Raw genomic sequence first — 20,024 nt, 5'->3', positions numbered from 1 at the left:
TTTCGGATTAACAAACATCGAGGTATAGGCAATTTACATGTTTCGGAATTACAAACCTTCGGAATAAAGAACCTTCGGAATTACGAGGTGTAACCGTAATTTCCAGGAACTTCTTGTTTTTACATTAATTTTTGAAGAAATTTTTCAGTATTTTGCTGTAATTGCTTACTTGATTTTTCTCTTACTACAAGGATCATGTTATTCTCAACCTGAAGTATCCCCTTTAACGCATGTGAAGCAATAAATGGGGAAGGGCACCTCTCTCCTGAACAAAACAGAATTAAAATCTCATTTCCTGTATCACTTTCGTCACATGAAACTATCAGTTCAAGTTTCTTAAATGAAAAAGGACACTTACCCAAAATAATCTGCTAGAAATATTTACACTTCATTATAATGTATATAAAAGATCAACTCCAAGGAGTACATGCAGCATAAACGTAGTAACAATCCTGTTGTAATGATGAATGAAAAATAATTAAAACTTTAACAAATCCCCAGTTGCCATTTTTTAAACCATACACTAACTACACAAATAATTCAATTTCATTTTATTTCAGAGATTGAACACGAAAAACAACATTGCTTTGACCAAACTGGTAATAAAAACTCTGAATTTGCACTTCCCCTCTCGATTTGTTTTTCTCCATAATTCTATGATAAAATGTAACAATTGTGATAATAATGAATTGTACTCATTTCATTAGTCGTATTTCAGTTTAGAATTGTCAAAATTTTAAAGACTGAATAATAACACTTTTGCTTATTCACTGCTTCATGCAGGGTGCATGTTGCACAATAAAATTTCATAAATGCATTACAAATAGATTTTTTTCATCAAATGCCAGCATGCCCAAAAATAATTATGTACTTCCTCCACTCAGTGAAGAGCATTCTAGCAAGAGCTACAAAGCTCAAACTAATGTACAACTTGACATCCTACCGGTTTTTCATTTAACACCCTGGGTAAGGAGAAGCAAATGTACACTGATGTCTTGCCAAGTAACATGTACAGGTAAGTAAGTACAGGATCAAATTCAAATCCTTCTCCCGAATTTCAAAGCTGTCAATGCACGGCTTAGCTCCAGGCTATGTGATCTCTGTCGAAGAGCAACGCTGTCTACATCCTGGCTTTGCACTCATCTGATACTGGTGTCACTCTCCATGTAGCCATGACACACCTAAAGGCCACCGCACACCTTACGACCTGACTGGTCTGCGACTGACTTGCGACTGAGTGAGGGGAAATGAATCGCAAGGTGGTCATAAGCCTGGACACCGCACACCTTAGGATCTGCGACTCACGCATGCGCTTTTTACTTTTTGCCATAGCAACTGAGAAAGTGCGCTTACTACTAGGTATGCGCGTTGTTTATCATATACGCGTCGTGCAACTCTGCTGTCTGATTGGCTGGAAGTTGGATTGAGCTTGCGATCCAGTCATAAGGATTCGACATGTCAAATCCTTACGATTTTCCTTGCGACTTGTCTCTGACCGGTCTGCAACGCGCAAGCTGACAAGAGCTGTGACGTCACATCTCCCCTCACTCAGTCGCAAGCCAGTTGCCGACCAGCCGGGTCGTAAGGTGTGTGGTGGCCTTGTGGGGGTAAGAAGACCGTGCCTTTTCATCTAATGTCCCATTCCTTTGGAAGTCCCTCCCCTCTTTGCCCCATGCAATTGACAGCATTGAGATATTCAAATCATGTCTCAAAACGTAATGTGTCTGTGCTTGTTAATGTTTTGAACGAAATGTAGTGCAACAGAAATTGTGTAGATCATCATCATCACCGTCATCATAGTCACCATCCTCCTCATCGAATACAGCAGTGGGATTTGAAAACCCTCGCCTCTGCCTCACAGGCAAAGTTCAATACCGTTGAACCAAAAAGGCTTCCACTGAACTTAACACTGCTAGTGTAGTAGGTTTCACGGTACACCATGTATCTTTCTTGGGCAAGTGTTGGTCCAGGAAAGGACCACCCAATCTTGACGTTTCGACAAGTGTGTTCTTGTCGTCCTCAGGACGACAATGAGCAAAGTTTGTAAAAAGCAGGCCTTATTTACTCTGTCGAAGTGCCGTATGCACTGTATCTCGCAGGGTACATGTGTCTGATTGGCTAGAAAAGTCACATGACATCCACATATGCGGACGTGGGTGACAACACACAAAATATAAAAACTGCTAGATAAGGTGTTCTCTGATCCAACGAGTAGAAACTATCAACTTTTCATGGAGTAAAGACATTGAAAACGTGAATAAATAACATTCTTTACCATTGACGATAAAAACAGATAGATATTTTCACATGGGTATAAACAATATAAGAATAAAATGGAATCAAATTTCACACTGTATGTTGAATGGCTTTGAAAAACTATGACAAAATCAGGTAATTTTATATTCTGAGGTATGTCACATATACAAGTATAACGGCAGAGGTAAAGAAAATTATGAATGTGTGGTCCTTCCTGAATCTTCATTTTCCCGAACTACAAATATAGTTGATTTGACAGTCCCATAGTTTTGGTACACCAACCTAGAAAAGTTCTTTCCGATTAGTTTTTATTCTTGATTCATGTTCCTGTGGGTCCTCGAAAAATTCAGCTTGGTTGCCCAAACCTCAACTTTGGGCAATTTTGCTAATTTGCATAAATCCAAAATGGACGCCAGATGCCATCTAGAAAACCTAACTTTTGAACCACCTGCCACAGAATGCTGAGGAATACCTCTTTTTAAGGGTTTGGGGGTGTGTAGAATCCATTTCTTTTCTCATTTTTGCAATATAGGGACATCTCCAGGTCAAATCCAAAAAGGAGGAACATGAATTAAAAAAACTTCCTTGAAAGAACATTTCTAATTATGGAAAATGTCTCATCGACTATTTGATACTGTTCTCACTACATTCCTAAAACTAGTTTACTTGAAACCAGTTTCGCGGAAACTAGTTTAATTTGTAGTGAGAACGGTCGAAGCGGTCTTGGAAGCTATCTTCCTAACCAATTCGGAAAACCATCTCGCGTTGTAGTTTTCAAGATCACTTTGCCTCGTTAAACTGGTTTTAGCGCGAGGACAAAACTGTTCTTCAGGAAGCGATCATCGCACATTTTGAGCCAGCTACTCCACACAACAGGTGTAAAATGCCTACGCTGCGGTTAAGAATTTCGCGCGAAAAGTGTCACCCCACTGACATCGTTTCCATAGCAACAAGATCGCTTACGTGAATTTGAAAACCACTTTTGTGTGATCAAGTGGGAATGCTAGCAAAGCGATCTTCCGAACTGGTTTCCTGAATCAGTTTCCAGTTAACTAGTTTTAGAAAGTGAAATGAGAACGGCCTCTTACAGGAGGATTAATGTGTGTATTTCATGGACAATTTTACACCATTTGGATATAAATCACCCAGAGTAGAATGAATATGATGACCAGCAGACGTTATCTAATGCCACTGGAAATTGCCTTACGGACAGTCAACCTGTCCGAAACGTCGAGTCTCTCTACTACTCATCATCTCTACTCGCCGACGCAAGCCAGCATCTCCTCATCAGCTCTACTACTCAAGCTGTTCTCACTCAACATTCCTTCTGGTTTACAGTCCTTTTCAGGACTATTCTCAAGAAAGAATACTCTATTCTCAAATCTCCACTTTCTCGCCTATCCACTTCCTTCTCTTCTTCTATCCACTGCTTCTACAACACTCCACATGGTGTACCGTAAACCACATCAGCAATTGTACATGCCACCATGCAAACCTTCAAACAACATCTGGTTACTTTATCATCACACTTTTCCCTGGCCCGACAGCAGTTGCCGAGGCCGTGCAGTTTTGACGGAAGAAATTCTCGCTGGGACACCAAGTTGGCTTTCCCCAATACTTCTCTTTTCACAGGCATTACCAATGCTTTTCTCAACGTCTGGGATCAGCAAATAAAAATTCACTCCCTATGATTGTTGCCGCCAGTTTCACTTTAAAGGGATGAAGTGCTCGACTGTTGTTGACAAATTAATAATTTGCTTCAGATGGAGTGAAAGATATACCTTATCTTTTCCTGAAGTATTAACATGGTTGATACCTCAGCTTTTAGACGGAATGGAATGATTGACCTCATCTCAAAGGCAACACACTTTTTGTAAATTGAAAATGCAGGATTGAGTCTGTCAAAAAGAAGTTCTTCCAGGAAAAGATGAGAGGCTCCCACTTGAATAGCGAGACGTTGACGGGAATAGAAACTTTGTTGACAAATTAATAATTTGCTTCAGATGGAGTGAAAGATATACCTTATCTTTTCCTGAAGTATCATCATGGTTGAAGCCTCAGCTTTTAGACGGAATAGAGTGATTAACCTCACCTCAAAGGCAACACACTTTTTGTAGATTGATAATGTAGGATTGAGTCTGTCACAGAGGAGTTCTTCCAGGAAAAGATGAAAGTATGTTCCAACTTAGCTAGACAGTAAGGGGAATAGGCAATTGCCATTGAAGAAATCTTCCAAGAATGCCCCAACTGTACCAGATAGTCCTCGAGGTGGACAATTTCAACAAGAACATAAAAAGCATCATCAATAGGGATCTGACATTGGTTCAATGGAGTTCTTGGGTCCCCTTTTGGGTGGAAGGATCCAACTTATTATTGAAGAACGCTTCAAGGATGCTCCAACGCCACTGGATAGTCCATGAGGAGGATCATTTCAACACAAACAAAGCATCATCAACAGGGATCTGACTTCGTGGGTGGAGGGATCCAGTGTGTCATTGAAGAACGCTTCAAGAATGCTTCCAACACCGCCACAGAGTCTTGAGGTGGACTATTTCAAATCATCAAGGATTTAACCTGCTCCTGCCGAGTCAGAATGTCTTCAGAGCAGACCATTTGAAGAAACATCATTAATAATTGGTTGGACTGAGCTCCAGATTGTCTCCCGTTAGTCAGTGAAGAGCTTTTCATGGCAAGGACTAGAGATCAATCCATCCGCATCAGAAAGTCTTTGTAGCATAACATTTGAATAGGAATGTACAAGACATCATCCACAGGAATCTCCCGTTGGTTCAAAGGAGTTTATTTCATAGTTTCCTAATAGTCGCTGAGAAGTTCTTCAAGAAGGGGATTAGGTACGTTTGCCCCGAGGCAGAATGTCTTTAGATAGCACGATTCAGGCAAAAAATCATCTTCCATTGGGTGGAATGAGTTTTTGGTTCACCTGATAGTCTCTACTTAGTCACTGAAGAGTTCTTCAAGGAGGGGATTAAGTTTGCTCCCGCTGAGTTGGATGGTCATCAGGTCATCCATGTAGGCTTCGGTGGCATTACGTACCTCTGTAAGGAGCATGATGATCTGTCGGAACAATGAAAAAATAATTATCTAATCTTTACAGCTCTACTGCATCGTAACAGCTGTCAATATGTACATTTCATAATACATGCACGTTACCTGAACCCTGATTGTGTTGTCACTCCTTCACGTTAGTCCTGAGAGATTTGTCAAGATTTGTGCACTTAACCCTATCTTAACTGCACTATTTCAGACCAACATATACGGGGGGGGAGGGGGTTCAATTTGACACCACACTCAGATCATGGCCGTTGATTGCACGATCGTTGCAAAAATTTGCAGGCGCGTAGAGCCAGATATAAACGACAAGAGTGTATAACAAAATTTTCAAAAATTAAGTGCTTTTTTATTGATATGCAAATAAGCGTATGAAATTTGAAATGAAAATCCATATTTTATTGTTGGAAATAGACATAGAATGAAGTGCTCCAAAAATTTTCTTTGCCCAATTGATTGTGGGCAGTGCAGCGCCAATCGACGTGGCTCTACCCCTTAAATATTGAACGCCAAACAGGGTGGCAGCAACTTCCATTTTTTTACTTTTGGTTGGATGCTGTCGGGGTTTGAACTCCCGACCTACATTTACGGTTGTGAGAAGAATGCTCTACTAACTGAACCGAACAAGCTTAAAGAAGTTCCAAATCATGTCCCAGCGAGCCTAACCTTTGCAAAGTGTCCCAACTTCTTTGGATGGTTGATCTGTACACAGGTCTGCAAAGCGTCGACCAACGGCTGCTGAAGCTCCTCAACCTTTATGGCTTCATCCAGGTCTCGACGATCTTCAGGGATAAAAACAGATCGAGATTCGTTATTTCTCATCATTAAATATCTCTAATTAAAAATAAAGAATCTGTTGACCAGGGGCCTGTCTTACAAAGAGTTGCGATTGATCCGATCAAACTCAACTATAAACGGCCAACAACGTCAACATCCAAAATGCATGAATGTTCAAAAAAATTTCTAGGTATGACGTAAATTACATTAATTCATTGTTTTCTTTGTTTGCCTTTGTTTACAAAGGACATTTTGAAAAATTTATGTAGAAAAAAATTATGACACTGAAGGATTTCCATAGAGTTACAATTGATTGGATCGATCGTAACTCTTTGTAAGACTGGGCCCAGGTCTTGACGATCTTCAAGGATGAAGTATTGTAAAAGCCTCCATTATATTTAGAAACTAATGAATCTGTTGATGGGTCTTTCAATGAAGTTGAGGCACAAATTGTGAAATTTCAGCATAACTACGAGACTTATTACACTGTGCATTTTATTGTTCATAGGTTGTACATTCGTACCAGGCGCGGATCCAGGGGGGGGGGGGGGGATAGGGGGATGGCACAGGGGGCATGTTTTGAGAGGCAAAATTAATATTTGTAATGTCAAAAAAATGCCATTAAAACCGAGAGATGTGTCCTCTCTTTTGAAATAAGAAAACTTCTCTCTCTTTTTTTTTGCTTGTCAAATTTCTTCTGGTATGAGATATCCTTAATTTCTTTTGGGGGGTCGGGGGGTTGTCAAAATTTTCCTCCGAAAAATTTGCCCCCCCCCTTTTGGAAAATCCTGGATCCGCCCCTGATTCGTACATACATCTTACTGGAAATTTTGGGCCATTAAGGGGTATCGTGCAGTTACAGGGGCAAATGATTTGAATGAATAGAGAAAAAATCAAATCAAACTAGCATAACACTGAAAATTTCGTCAAAATCCGATTCAAAATGAGAAAGTTATAACATTTTAAATTTTCGCTTATTTTTCACAAAACAGTGACATGGAAAAACAAGTGGCATGCAAATCAATTGAGACAGTTGATTATGTCCCTTACTCAATATTCATTTTGTTTTTTATTGTTTGAATTAAACAATATTCAAATTTTTACAGGTTTGACAATAAGGATCAACTTTACTAAACCATATAGTATCAAGCAATGCAAATTCCACATGTTCAGGGAAGAATTAATCCTTGCTCCACTCAACAATGAGAAAATTTGAATATTTCATATAATAAAATACAAAAGAAATGATGAGTGGATGATGTCATCCATCTCCTCATGTGCATTAAAACCAGGACAATTGTTTTTTGGCATTATTAAGTGAAACTTCAAAATGTCCTAATTTTCTTATTTTACATCAAATTTTGAAAAAAAAATCAGTGTTATGCCTGTTGGATTTTTTTTTTCATTGAAATCATTGGGGCGGACTTGTCCTTTAACATTTGTTTCTAAAAGTCAGATTACTGCAATTAGGTTCGAGCAAAACTTGATACAATGTGCAAATTTACTCGTTACGTCAGGGAGCTAAATACCTCAGATTTCCTTTACAGAGTTCTACTTTTAAAAGAAAATCTAAAAATTGTCACTTCGCTACTCGTGTCCACCAAGTGTGACATGTCCAGGGGCCCGTTGCAGAAAGAGTTGCAATCAATCGCAACTCTAAAAATCATGCGCAACTTGATTTTCAACCAATCAACAGCGCGCATTTGGGACTTGCGATTGATTTGTTGGCTTGCGTTTAAACGCAACTCTTTCTGCAACGGGCCAAGTGTGACATGTCCAGACCTGCCAACCTGAACAAGAACGTTTCAGTATTATTAAAGCTAAAAATCAGTATTCTAGTGAGGAAATTAGTATTTTCAAAGAAACACCATAGGACAACACATAAGACTAAAACTTAAGAAATCAGTATTTTGCATGAAACCATCAGTATTTTGCTCATTTTTCAGTACTAAATACGGAAAATCAGTACTACTTGGCAGCTCTGCATGTCCCAATGCTACACAAGTACATGGACACTGTGACAATATTTAAATTTTATTTTGAAACTATGCAAAGGGAGGTATAAATAAATATCTACCTGACTTAACAAGTAAATGTACATACTGCTTCTCAATATCTGCTTTCTCGATCTCATACTTCTTACAAACAATACGGTCAGCGTTCTTTCTCTTATGCAGCTTCATTTCTTTGGAACAATCTCCCCCTACAAATTCGCAGTGCTAACAGTGTTAATACATTTACAGTTATGCTTAAAACTCATCTTTTTAAATCTTAAATTAATCATATCATATGTTTATTGGCCCATTTGATGGTATTTCTTTATTCATGATCTGGTGAGAAAGTTGTAAATTGTAATATTAGTTTTGATACATTTTGTTGTGCAAAGTATTTCTATTTCTATTTCCTTTATATTTTCATTTTCCTCTCTCTTAACCGCTTAGAGGCAATTTGCGATTTTGCGGTATATAAAATTGTTATTATAATTATTTCAAATTTTGGTGAGTCTAATTGGCATAATTTGACTTCTAGGACCAAATGCAAATATCCTGATGCTACCAGACACCATGTCCATTAAACAGCGTTGAAAATTATTTTGGTGAAAATTGAAGGTAAATGGCCCAAAAAGGTGCAAAACTCCCAGTAAAATTCATGATCAGTATACAAATGTAAAGCCTGCAGACAATAAATGTTTATTGGTATTGACTTATTCTAAAATGTCACAATTTATACCCAACTTCATGGAAAGACCCTGATACAAAATTCTATATGATATTGTAAGTCTGCATGTATACACCATAGTGGCTCTTAAGGGAAAATGACACAAGAGGTGGTTTCAAACCGCCTCGATCACAAGAAACCCTGTTAAATTACTAGAACTTTTTTAGGCTGAAAAATACCCATTAATTATTCCTGCATTCACACCGCCCTGAAACATATCCTTTCGGGATAACTTCCCGACGTTACGAGCATGCGCAGTATGGTCTGATAAGCAGGCAAGGCGCGAGATTCAAAATCACTAGCCCAGCAGCCACCCACGCCGCCGCGCCCAACGACACGCTGGGATAAAAGTTCCCGTAATTTGCTTTCACATTGCCAAAATACCTGCGACCTTGGAAAAATCCCCGCGAAAGTTCTCGTAATTTCGCCAAGTACCTACTATTTAGCGGATGTTTTCTTTCGGGGAAATTACGCGTAGTTTGCTTTCACATTACCAAAATACCTGGTATTTTCTGATCGGGGTAAATTTCCCGATCAGAGAATACCTGGAACTGACGAACTTCGAGGCGGTCTGAAACCATCTAAAATGTATTGCTTCATCATGAAAGAAAACTAGCAAGAACACTAGCATCATTGTTGCCAAGGCAACAAGTGCAGGCTTATTACACAATTGAGAGTTAATGAGCTTCAAGGAAAATCCGTCCTTGGTCATTAAATCTTGTGTTGGAAAAGAGAAAAATAAGAGAAAAAAAAAGAATGGTGAAAGTTTAAAAGAAGTCAGACAAGCAATCAGAGAGATCTGGCTTCGTTAAAATTCATGACATGGGGCCAGGACATGGACTCAGTTTTAAGGGGAGTGAGAGCAATCACTGTTCTAAAACAACACAATTGGAAACTGAATACATGTATATGTATATAAACGTTGGTAACAAAGTAATATATAATAGATATATAGAGATAGATAGATAGATACATAGATACATACATACACATACATACATACATACATACATACATACATACATACATACATAGATGTTCACATAGATAGACAGACAGATATATAGATAGATAGATAGATACATACATACATACATACATACATACATACATACATACATACATACATACATACATACATACATACATACATACATACATACATACATACATAGATAGATGGATGGATGGATAGACAGATAGGTAGATAGATAGGCAGATAGATAGATAGGAAGACAGACATGCAGATAAATAGGCAGACAGACAGACAGAAAGACAGATATAAACTAACCTGGTGATATGATAGCTAAAGCATAAAGTAAACCAAGTTCCTCCTCAGTCAGGGCAAGCTTCTGCATCTTAATGGCGAAGGACATGACAGACTTCATGACAGTGATAAACCCAGCACTCTCTACTTGATCCGGCTCGATGGAAAGCGTCGGCCAGATCTCACTGTTGAACTGGCCTTTCTCTATGTCGTACAGAGGACAAGAAGTGAGGATCATGTATTCCACCAAAGCACCTGTTGCAAATAGAAGAAAACTTGTAACCTGTAGCTGTAGCTGATATCAATTACACAAAATAGAGAATTATGACTAAAAGACATTATGCCACTGGAAATACTTTGCTTTCTGGCTCATTCATTTGGCCTTTTCACTTGTAAATCTTGAATCATCATTGTAAATGATGATAAATTTGTCTCTAGAATCATCGGACCTTTCACACGCTCACTCAAAAACTGTGATTTGAATCAAGGTGAATTCCCGAGCGAAGGCAGTATGTGTCCTTGGTGACTTGTCAATCAAACCACTGCATCACAAATACAAACTTCGATGAGTATATGACAATCGTATTATCTACCGAAGTGCTTGAAAGATCACGTAAGCTCCGCCCCCAAAAAACATGTTTTAATAGGAGGTCGAGCCTTTCACACGCAAAATTCGTACCCCAATTTGAGTGAAACTTAACTGGAATTCACCTCCTGTGTAGAGTTTGAATTCGTGATTAGCATTCAATAACCTCATCATGTTCTTGTTTGGTTTCACACTGTGGAGTGTTGTGGCCCAGTGGATTAGTCTTCAGACTTTGAAACAGAGGGTCGTGGGTTCCAATCCCAGCCATGGCGTAATTTCCTTCAGCAAGAAACTGATTCACAATGTGCTGCACTCAACACAGGTGAGGTAAATGGGTACCAGAAGGAAGAAATTCCTTAAAAAGCTGTGTGCGCTATGAACGCCTAGCTTAGCCGGGTACTATAGAAGCGCCTTGAGCACCTAATAAGATGGATATGTGTGCAATATTAATACCCTTTATTATATTACTATAATTACACATGCTGAATACGTCATTAGCCTTATTTTTCACAGGAATCATCATTCAAATTACATTCTTTTTAAAAGTGTGAAAGGGCGGATTATCTCATCTTTCCTGGCCTGAAAATTTCCTGAGGCAAAGCAAGCTTCAGTCGCTTGGATTAATAAGTTCTCTCTGGTACATCATCTTCCCCCACAAAAAATGTCTACTGCTTTTTGCAAAGTCAGGGGTAAGCAAATAATAATTTACTTCCCAGAAAATCTGATGACCAATGCAAAAAGTTTAGATGATAATTCTGGGGGATATTATCTCGGGATTGCAAAGCAAATGGCCATCGACAAGCAGACTGGAAATCATGGAGTTTTCATGAGCAGTGCATTTAAAGATAAATGCCAGTTGTGGTAACAATCTCAAAATGACTTTTTACAGAATCCAAGATAATGACTAACCAAGTGCCTGTTTGTATGAATAAAAAATATACGCCAAAGGATTCTGGAAGAAATTGCGTAATTGCTGAGAAATAAGCAAAATAAGCGCGGATTCGGGCATTTCCGTCGGGTCTTTATTCCAGCAATCAATATACACTGTCCAACGTGTGCCTATCTGTGTTGGCGATCTTCAGTGTGATCGTTTTTCAGCTTAGATTTTATGAGTTCACAAAGTTCAGTTTATGTACATTGTAACTTTACCAGATCTAGATCCACGATGACATAGTAATTTACTTTGGTTTTACAGACTTTCTCATGAAATCAGTATTTTACTGCAACTACTTTCATTTAGCTTTATTAAAGAAAATATTATAGAGGAAACCATGCCCAAAATAGTCTTGATAAGGAAGCAATGGCACATTCTTTAACAATAACAATCAGGAAATAGATGTGATGGTTATTAAACTTTCAATGAAGTGAAGTTTACCTTTGATAAGAGTTGCTTGGTCATCACTGGTGAGAGTCTGGAACCCAGGGAGTTGCTTGGCAAAGTTTATCATATGCCTCAGAAGCAGCACGACAATTTCCATAATCTGTGGGACAATCACGGAGCCCTTCTTACCCCCTGCAAGCATTGACCTTTGATCATCATCTGGACATGGCCCCGCAGCAGACGTGCCAGGTTGATCTTTGGACGGGATATCCTTGGAGGTTTCTTGGACCGATGGCTTTGATGATGATACATCAAGGTCCGCTTCAGGTTCAGTCTCATGAGGTGGCTTGTTGTGAATTATGCATCCGCACTCGCATTTCTTCAAGACAGGAGAGGTCGAAGGAGATGGCAGAGTCTCGGCCGTTTGAACAGCTTCTGGAGATACGGCTCCCTGCTTTGAGGATGATGGAGTCGATGAGAGATCACCGGATGGTGCTTGGGGAATAGTTCTTGGTGGCAAAGTCAAGGAACTGCTGGTGGTCTCTCCAGGATCACATTCTGGAGATGTCTTCTTCTTGGGGACTTTTTCTGAGGCCAGAGGAGTCTCTGGGTAAGTTGATCCCTTGTTATGCAGGGGTGAGGTACCTGGTGAATCAGTATCCTTTGGAAGTTGAGAGCTGGATTTTTCAGGTCCTTCACGGGATGTTGAAGAGGAACTGTCAGGGAAGGCTGGCTCTGGAATCACCTTTGGTCAACGTACGGAATACATGTTAGAAAGAACAAAAAAAGGAACGCATTAGACATTCGCTCCGCAAAGACGTACACGTTGTACGTTACATACATGTAGAAGGCGTGGGTTCGATTCCTAGCCATGGCATGTTTTCCTTTAGCAAGAAATTTACCTACATTGTCCTACACTCAAACTCAACAGGAAGGAAGAGGCTCCTTGAATTATCAGGGGTCCAATATGGATAGCCATGCAAAAGCTTTATAATTATTCATGATTTTACTATCAACTGAGCTGATAAATTCAACTTGTAATGGTACAGATTATTTTCACCGTGTGTTATCCGTAGCTAGGACATCTTGTTACAGTTCTTTCGGTGATTTTGGGTAAGATATTTGCATAAGAAATAATGTGGTTGTAGGTAGATTACATTGGAAAATATATATGTAATCAAATTGAGTTTGCGTAGGAATTTTAATTTTAGATTGAAATTTCATTTCCCCACGAAATAGATTGAAAAAAATTGGGCAAGTGAGAATCTGGATAATAGAAATATCCGGATAAAGGCAGGCCGGATAAGAGAGGTCGGACTGTACTTACATTTGGAGGTGGTTGGGGCAACGCTTCCTTAGCTGATCGGTAAGCCATGGCTATCAGGCGCGCTATCTCCCAATGCTGACTCGACAGTTCTGGAAGGAGATCGCTTGCCTTGGCAGGAGATGACTCCTCGGGTGGCACAGGAGGCGTCTCGCTGTTTTCCGTCTTCACTTTTGCTTTCTTCTTGTTTGGTTTACGGGTGGCCAGGCGGTTCTGGTCCCATAATCCTAGAGGACATTCAAGAGAAGAAAAACATATTCTTTTTATCGTCTCAATTCTCAAATTTACATGCCAGTAGTGGGAACAATCTAAAAATTAGTTCAAACAGATTCCAATAAAACGACCACGCACATACATGTGTTTGTGTGCCGAATGATTCTGGCGCAAAATGTATGGTTGTTGAGAAATAAAAAAGGCTCACACGGCATTTCATTTAAATAACACATTGTCCAACGGGCAATCATGTGTTTATCTGTGGTGTTGAACTTCAGTGTGCGCATACTTTAACATATGTCTATGAATGCAGCTTAGATTTCATTAGTGGAGTTAATAAATGGACTAAATCGAACCAATGATATGGTAGCATTGTTTGTTGAAAGCATTATTCAAGCAGACACGAACCACTAGCGCCATCTCGAGTCCTCAACTACTCATACCTGGCCAGTTTCCTGACCCATAATTCCAATGTAGTCTAGTAATATAGACCCGCTTGAATGCTAACATGCTAATTAACTACTCAATACATTTATACCGCAATAACTGTGACCATTACCAAGTAGCAAAAAAAATTATTTTAACTAACTTAAATAGTTTCTCTATAGAAATACAATTATAGATCAATTCATTCTCTGTAGTATAAATAACTAGCACATCAATGGCATCTCGCAACAAAATTTAACACAATATTAATTTCAGCCCAGTTGACACTGTAGTGAATTATATTGGTGATACAAATTGAGGATATAGAATTGAAATTGATGAAGAAATGACATAGAAGCATTTTTTGTGATCTATAAATTTCATATGAATTAAGTATTAATAATTATCTAGTCAAAGTTTCTTAACTCTGTGTAGAACCTTGGTGAACCTAATGTAGCTCTCAGATGGAACAAAAATAACCAAAATCAATCAACAAATAAATAAGTAATTTTTGTGAGTTTTGAAAATATATGAATAAATTAGTATATTTAATGAGTTTCAAAATTCTACGTTGAAATTTGTATCACCACCTCGAGCTATCATATGAAGCAAACAAAATTGAATGATCAACAAATGAGTAAGAATAAACATTTTTTGCGATTTATGAATAAATTTTGCATAAATTGGAATAAATAATTTTCCAGACAAAATTTCAAAATTTTATGTATAAGTTTGATGCAGCTTTACCAGATGAAGAAAAAAAATCAAAATCTGTCAACAAAGAAGAGGCATTTTCTGTGATATATAATTACATTTCGCATTTAAATTAGCATAAATAAATACTGAAAATTTCAAAATTTTATGTACAATTTTGGTGGGCCTTATGAAGTTCTACCACATGGAAGAAAAAATATCAAAATCTGTCAACATATAAAGAACAAGAGGCATTTTCTGTGATTTCTGAATAAATTTCGCATAAATTAGCATTTACAATGTAAGTAATTTTCTACTGAAAATTTCAAAATTCTGTGTAGAAGTTTTGGTGAACCTCATTAAGTTCTACAAGATGGAAGAAGAAAAAAGTAAAAATCGGTCAACAATTAAAGAAGAAAAAGCATTTTATGTGAATTTTTACAAATATGAATGAATTAATTTCGCATAAATTAACATAAAAATTGTTCGAGTCAAAATTTCAAAATTCTGTGAAGAAGATTGGTGAACCTCATGAAGCTCTACAGATGGAAGAAAAAAATATTGGTCAACAAATAAAGAAGCATTTTATGTGAATTTTCTAAAAAATATGCATAAATTAATTTCGCATAAATTAGCATAAAAACTGTTCTGGTCAAAATTTCAAAATTCTGTGTTGAAGTTTGGTGAACCTCATGAAGCTCTACCAGACGGAAGCAAAAAATTCAAAATCGGTCAACAAATAAAGCATTTTTTGTGAATTTTGAAAAATGCGCATAAATTAGCATATTTAATAAATTTCGCAATTCTGTGTAGAAGTTTTGAATCCTCCACCTAGTGCTATCATATAAAGCAAACAGAATTGAAATCGGACTTGAAATCGGACTTGAAATGGCGAAATAGTAGCATTTTGAAATTGTGGACAGACGACGGACGCCACGGCATCTTGCCCTTCTGGCCGGATGAGCTAAAAATTACACATTTCACTGCCCCTTTATTAAAATGTGGAAAAGCAAGGGAGTTGCAGGTTCAATGGTTTTCAAATGTTAAAGAGTATGTTTAGATATATAAAATTGTTTTTATAAAGGCATGAAAAAGCAAAGTACAAATAACCATATGGTGGACTATACAAGGTGAAAAAATGTCAATTGATGTTTCAGATCACAGAGGAACAGCTCCAAAGATCTACATGAAAGCAGCCCTGGGGGCGGGGGTACTCGAATTATGACATGATACCTTTGCGCTGCGCCGAATTCGAAAATGGGGGCTCTGGAGCTAAAAATTGGTCTTAAAACCAGGGTCTCCCGAATGCCGGCTCTTGGATCTATGATTGCTAAAAATGGAATGCTCCGGAACTGACTACATAAAAAACAGAGGTCTCTAGAGCTCATTAGATCGTAGGCGTAATTGTTAGCTGCTATGGGCAAAAACGAGTGAGCACATCTTGCTAGATTCATATACATGTAGACTAGCGCTAGCTAATTTTGGGCGTAGGGAACTTCAAGGACCTGACGCTATGGCTCTGCGCTGATCAAGCTCTCCACTCCAACCGGCTGAGTAGTTCATAATTGGCGTGCATTGGTACGAGAAATCACGAATTTGAGGATCTCCGGAAAAGAGGAACATAGCAATTTCAATGGCTTTCTGAATTGGTGATACTCTGGAAGAGAATTTTAAGCTGAAAATGGGGGTCTCAACCGTGGCACATACGTATAAACACATTATATTGAGTACCCCCAGATATGCAGCCTGTGATGATAATAATAATAATAATAATAGATGCTTACGTATATAGCACATAATATTCGACAGAATCTCTAAGCGCTTTACAAAGAAAGTAACCAAGTCTAATACAGGTATATTTAGAATAAAATACATCAATGGGCTATTCCACGGTTACTCACGTTACATTTGGAGACACCTTGACTCATACTTGGAGCTGTAACTCCATTATTATTGATAGGAACTAAACATCTCCTTATCACAACCAAAGTACACAGTCTGACTATCCTTTGTATAAAAACAAAACTTGGGAAATTTTATTATGCTAAGGAAGAGAATTTAAAATCCCACCAATAAACTGTGAAGAATATTTCTCTCAGAAAACAAAGTCAGTTTTTTCGGTTACTCACGTTACATCACCTGAGCAGGTTGCAATATTCATCTTTGAATGAGTACTACAAATTTACTTGAAAAGCTGTTGTGTATTTTAGGTAATTTGACTCTTCTAAACTTCAGAAATATATAAAGTGGTAGGTTGTTGCAATAACAAAATGGTAATACGGCATATTACATTTTTCACTATTTTTCTTGTATTTTGGTACAGAATGGAAGACACAACTTTTGACCATTTTTTTCCAAAGTATACATATGAAAATAAATTTTTTATTTCTTGTTCCTGAAACTATCATGCATGAAGGACTTAAAGTATTAAAACAATCAAGAAAATATTGAATTTGAATTTTAAAGCTCATGTCCACCAACCTGTGGAATTGCCCAAATACTAAAATTAAAAATTAAAACATTGTAGCATACCTTTCCTAAACAAAATAATCTATTAAACAAGTACATTTGTAAAGATTTGAGAAAGGTTGAAGTACATGTCATGGCCCTTTGATTATTAGGCAGTTTATTCCACAGTACAGGTGCTGCTGACTGAAAGGCACAAAACAAACATGTTTTATACGTTGGTACAGTTAATAAAGTCTGGCTAGAAGAGCGGAGATTGCTTTGAGACTCTTGAGCATTCTGATGTACTTTTTCAGAAGAAATTGATAAAATTATTGGGGGAGGGGAGGGTGTGCAGTCAACAGAACAATTTCGGGCTAAAAGGTATTTGAACCCCACCCACTTTCTTCAAAATTGCATATCTCGGCTCCTGCATTTATAAGCTATTTTATTGATTTTTGTGTCAACTTCTATGCTCTTTAAGTATAAGAAATTCACTCTTAGAGTCTAAAATACATTTTTTTTCCTCTTTAATTCACATTTTTGTTTAAGACCTTCATGAGAAAAGGAAAACATATCCGTTGAATCTTGGCGGCAGTTTAATATATTTGTTGATAGTAAAAAAAAATGAAAATTAAAAATGTATGCTTGAAAAATAACCTACAACAAACATGATCCCTCCCATCCTATCTTCCACCCTCAAAACAGCAGATATATTGCCTGTCCAGACATCCCAGGTTCACATATTGAATACTTTTTTCTGTATGCAAGGCTTTCAAGTGTAAGACAAGACATGGTCATGAATGAGGGTATGTGCATGACCCCCATCAGGCCAAAAAAATATATTGTTTTTATTTTGGTGGATACTTTTCAACATTGAGCTTTAAAGATAAATGTACCAGTTGCGGCAACGAACTCAAAATGATTTCGAACAGAATCCAATGAAAATACAAAGTGTCCCCACACCGGCCACATTATAGACTTCGTTCTTGTGAAGAAACTCCAATTGGACACATTCCTATAGAGTTGTCTCAATAGGGGGGGAAGCTAGTTTTGATTTTTGCGGTTCCAAAATTATGGAATAGTTTACCAATTCATCTTCGATCATGTGCTTCTGTTAAACATTTTAAAAGAAATTTGAAAACACATTTATTTTTGTAGTGTAATTGTAATATTGGAAAGCAATTTGTACAAAGCGCATAGAGCAATTTCAATTGATTATGCGCTATATAAGAACCAATTTATTTAAAAAAATGTGCCAATAGCTCTGGAAGAAAAAACGTCAATGCTTAAAGCAATGGGCAAAATAACCATGGAACTCCATCAAATGTTGCGTATTTATTTTCGAAGCAATGTTAATACACTGTCCCACATATGCTGTTATCTTCTGTGGATTTGCAAGCCATCAATGAACTGTTTGGAGTTACTTTGGGTGTGTGTATGCTTCCATTGCGAGGACAGAATCAGCGATTTCAAACGTCGATTCAAAACGCCGATCGTAAACGTGGTTCTGGGAGTGCTGTTTATGCTTAACTTTTCAGGGCAAATCATGATCTCCAGCTGGCTTCGCATCGTAAAGCGAGGTCAAATTGGGCGCGCCGTTTTTCGAAAGTTTTTTTCTGATTGTTATTACGTGGAGATAAGCATGGAGCAATACGACTGTATTGCCCGCATCTCACCGGAAGCATGTACCAAATGACGTCATTTAAACACGTTTTCGATCGTGGTTCTGTTTATACTTCCCCAGAAAGCCTGATTCTGGTCAAACGACATTTACAAACACAACTTTTTGTGAGTTTACGATCAGCGTTTTGAAACAGCGTTTAAATGAAAGTAAGCATGGACGCAACCGTGTTTTGGACAAACCACGTTTGGAAACGCTGATTCTGGCCTGAAAAGTGGAAGCATAAACACGGCCTTTGAGAGAGGAATTTTCAGTTCTCATTGAGATCATCAACCTGTTTACGCTTTTCAACCCATGGATTGCTGAAATTGACTGATAATCATCATCAACATCGTCTTCACACACATTTCAACTCGTTACAGTGACTTGTTATTCATTGTGCTTCAACATCATTTTCATCGTCGCCATCATTGTGAACTTTAATTTACGGAATCTTCGCCAGCCAACTTGGATTTTTTTTAATCTAACATAACTTTCGATTGAACATCTGACACTTCAAGAAATGTAAAGATCATGTTTATTTATGTTTTGTTTACGATGAAAAAACAAGCAAATAAAGTAACAAACAAACACTGAATCGATCAATCAATTAAATAAATTAAATAAATAAAATATAACCTAATAAATATGAAATAAAGTTAATAAATACTGACATTCAATTCTCTTTGTTCATTCGATATTTCTTCTCAAATATGAATATATCAAACAAAGATACATTAAATATCTAAACAACAAAAACTACAGTGTACTTTAATAGAAATTGTTTAATATGAAACATTATCTTTATGGAAAGCTGTATGGGATTGCACAAGAAAAAAAGAATAAGAAATTAAAGAATACATGCATTGATTGTTACCAAGGTTCTTGAACAATACTCAATAGAAACCAAACCAATCAGCTTACATGTACTGTATAAGAATATTTAAGAAATAAGAATAAGAAATACAAATCAATGAAAATGGGAATCAGCATCAGTATGAATTTCTGTGGAAATCAATAAAATATGAAGCATGTTGCCAGAGAAAACTCAGTCTCCGTGATGAGACAACTCATGAATTACATGTACTCCCCCCTTTATAAAAAAAAACATGTAGAAGTTCATGTATGTACAGTGTCTCTACTCTGTTTTTTCGCACTTCCTCTTAATTCTGGAATGGTAGCAGAAATGCCAGTAGTTGCAGTAAACACTGATTTCATGAGAAAGTCTGTAAAACCAGGCTTGTCAGTATATCATCGAGGATCTAG

At 37.6% G+C, this 20,024-nt stretch overlaps 1 protein-coding gene across 1 annotated transcript in view; it reads right to left on the bottom strand.

The window, feature by feature from the left end:
- Positions 1-4,001: 4,001 nt before the first annotated feature.
- The window catches only part of LOC121419937 (oxysterols receptor LXR-alpha-like), a 49,962-nt gene continuing 33,939 nt past the window's right edge, over positions 4,002-20,024 (bottom strand). The window contains exons 4-8 of the mRNA XM_041614420.1: positions 13,322-13,545; positions 12,049-12,739; positions 10,112-10,342; positions 5,992-6,107; positions 4,002-5,331 (exon numbers count right to left, since the gene is read on the bottom strand). Of these exons, the coding sequence (XP_041470354.1) occupies positions 5,212-5,331; positions 5,992-6,107; positions 10,112-10,342; positions 12,049-12,739; positions 13,322-13,545 (1,382 nt within the window). The 3' untranslated portion in view covers positions 4,002-5,211. The remainder of the gene's footprint in view (positions 5,332-5,991; positions 6,108-10,111; positions 10,343-12,048; positions 12,740-13,321; positions 13,546-20,024) is intronic.

Source organism: Lytechinus variegatus, chromosome 8 (genome assembly GCF_018143015.1).
Source record: "Lytechinus variegatus isolate NC3 chromosome 8, Lvar_3.0, whole genome shotgun sequence".
NCBI classification, from domain to species: Eukaryota; Metazoa; Echinodermata; class Echinoidea; order Temnopleuroida; family Toxopneustidae; genus Lytechinus; species Lytechinus variegatus.
Note: the sequence above shows the minus strand (reverse complement) of the source record. Positions and strands in the feature narration are given on the sequence as shown.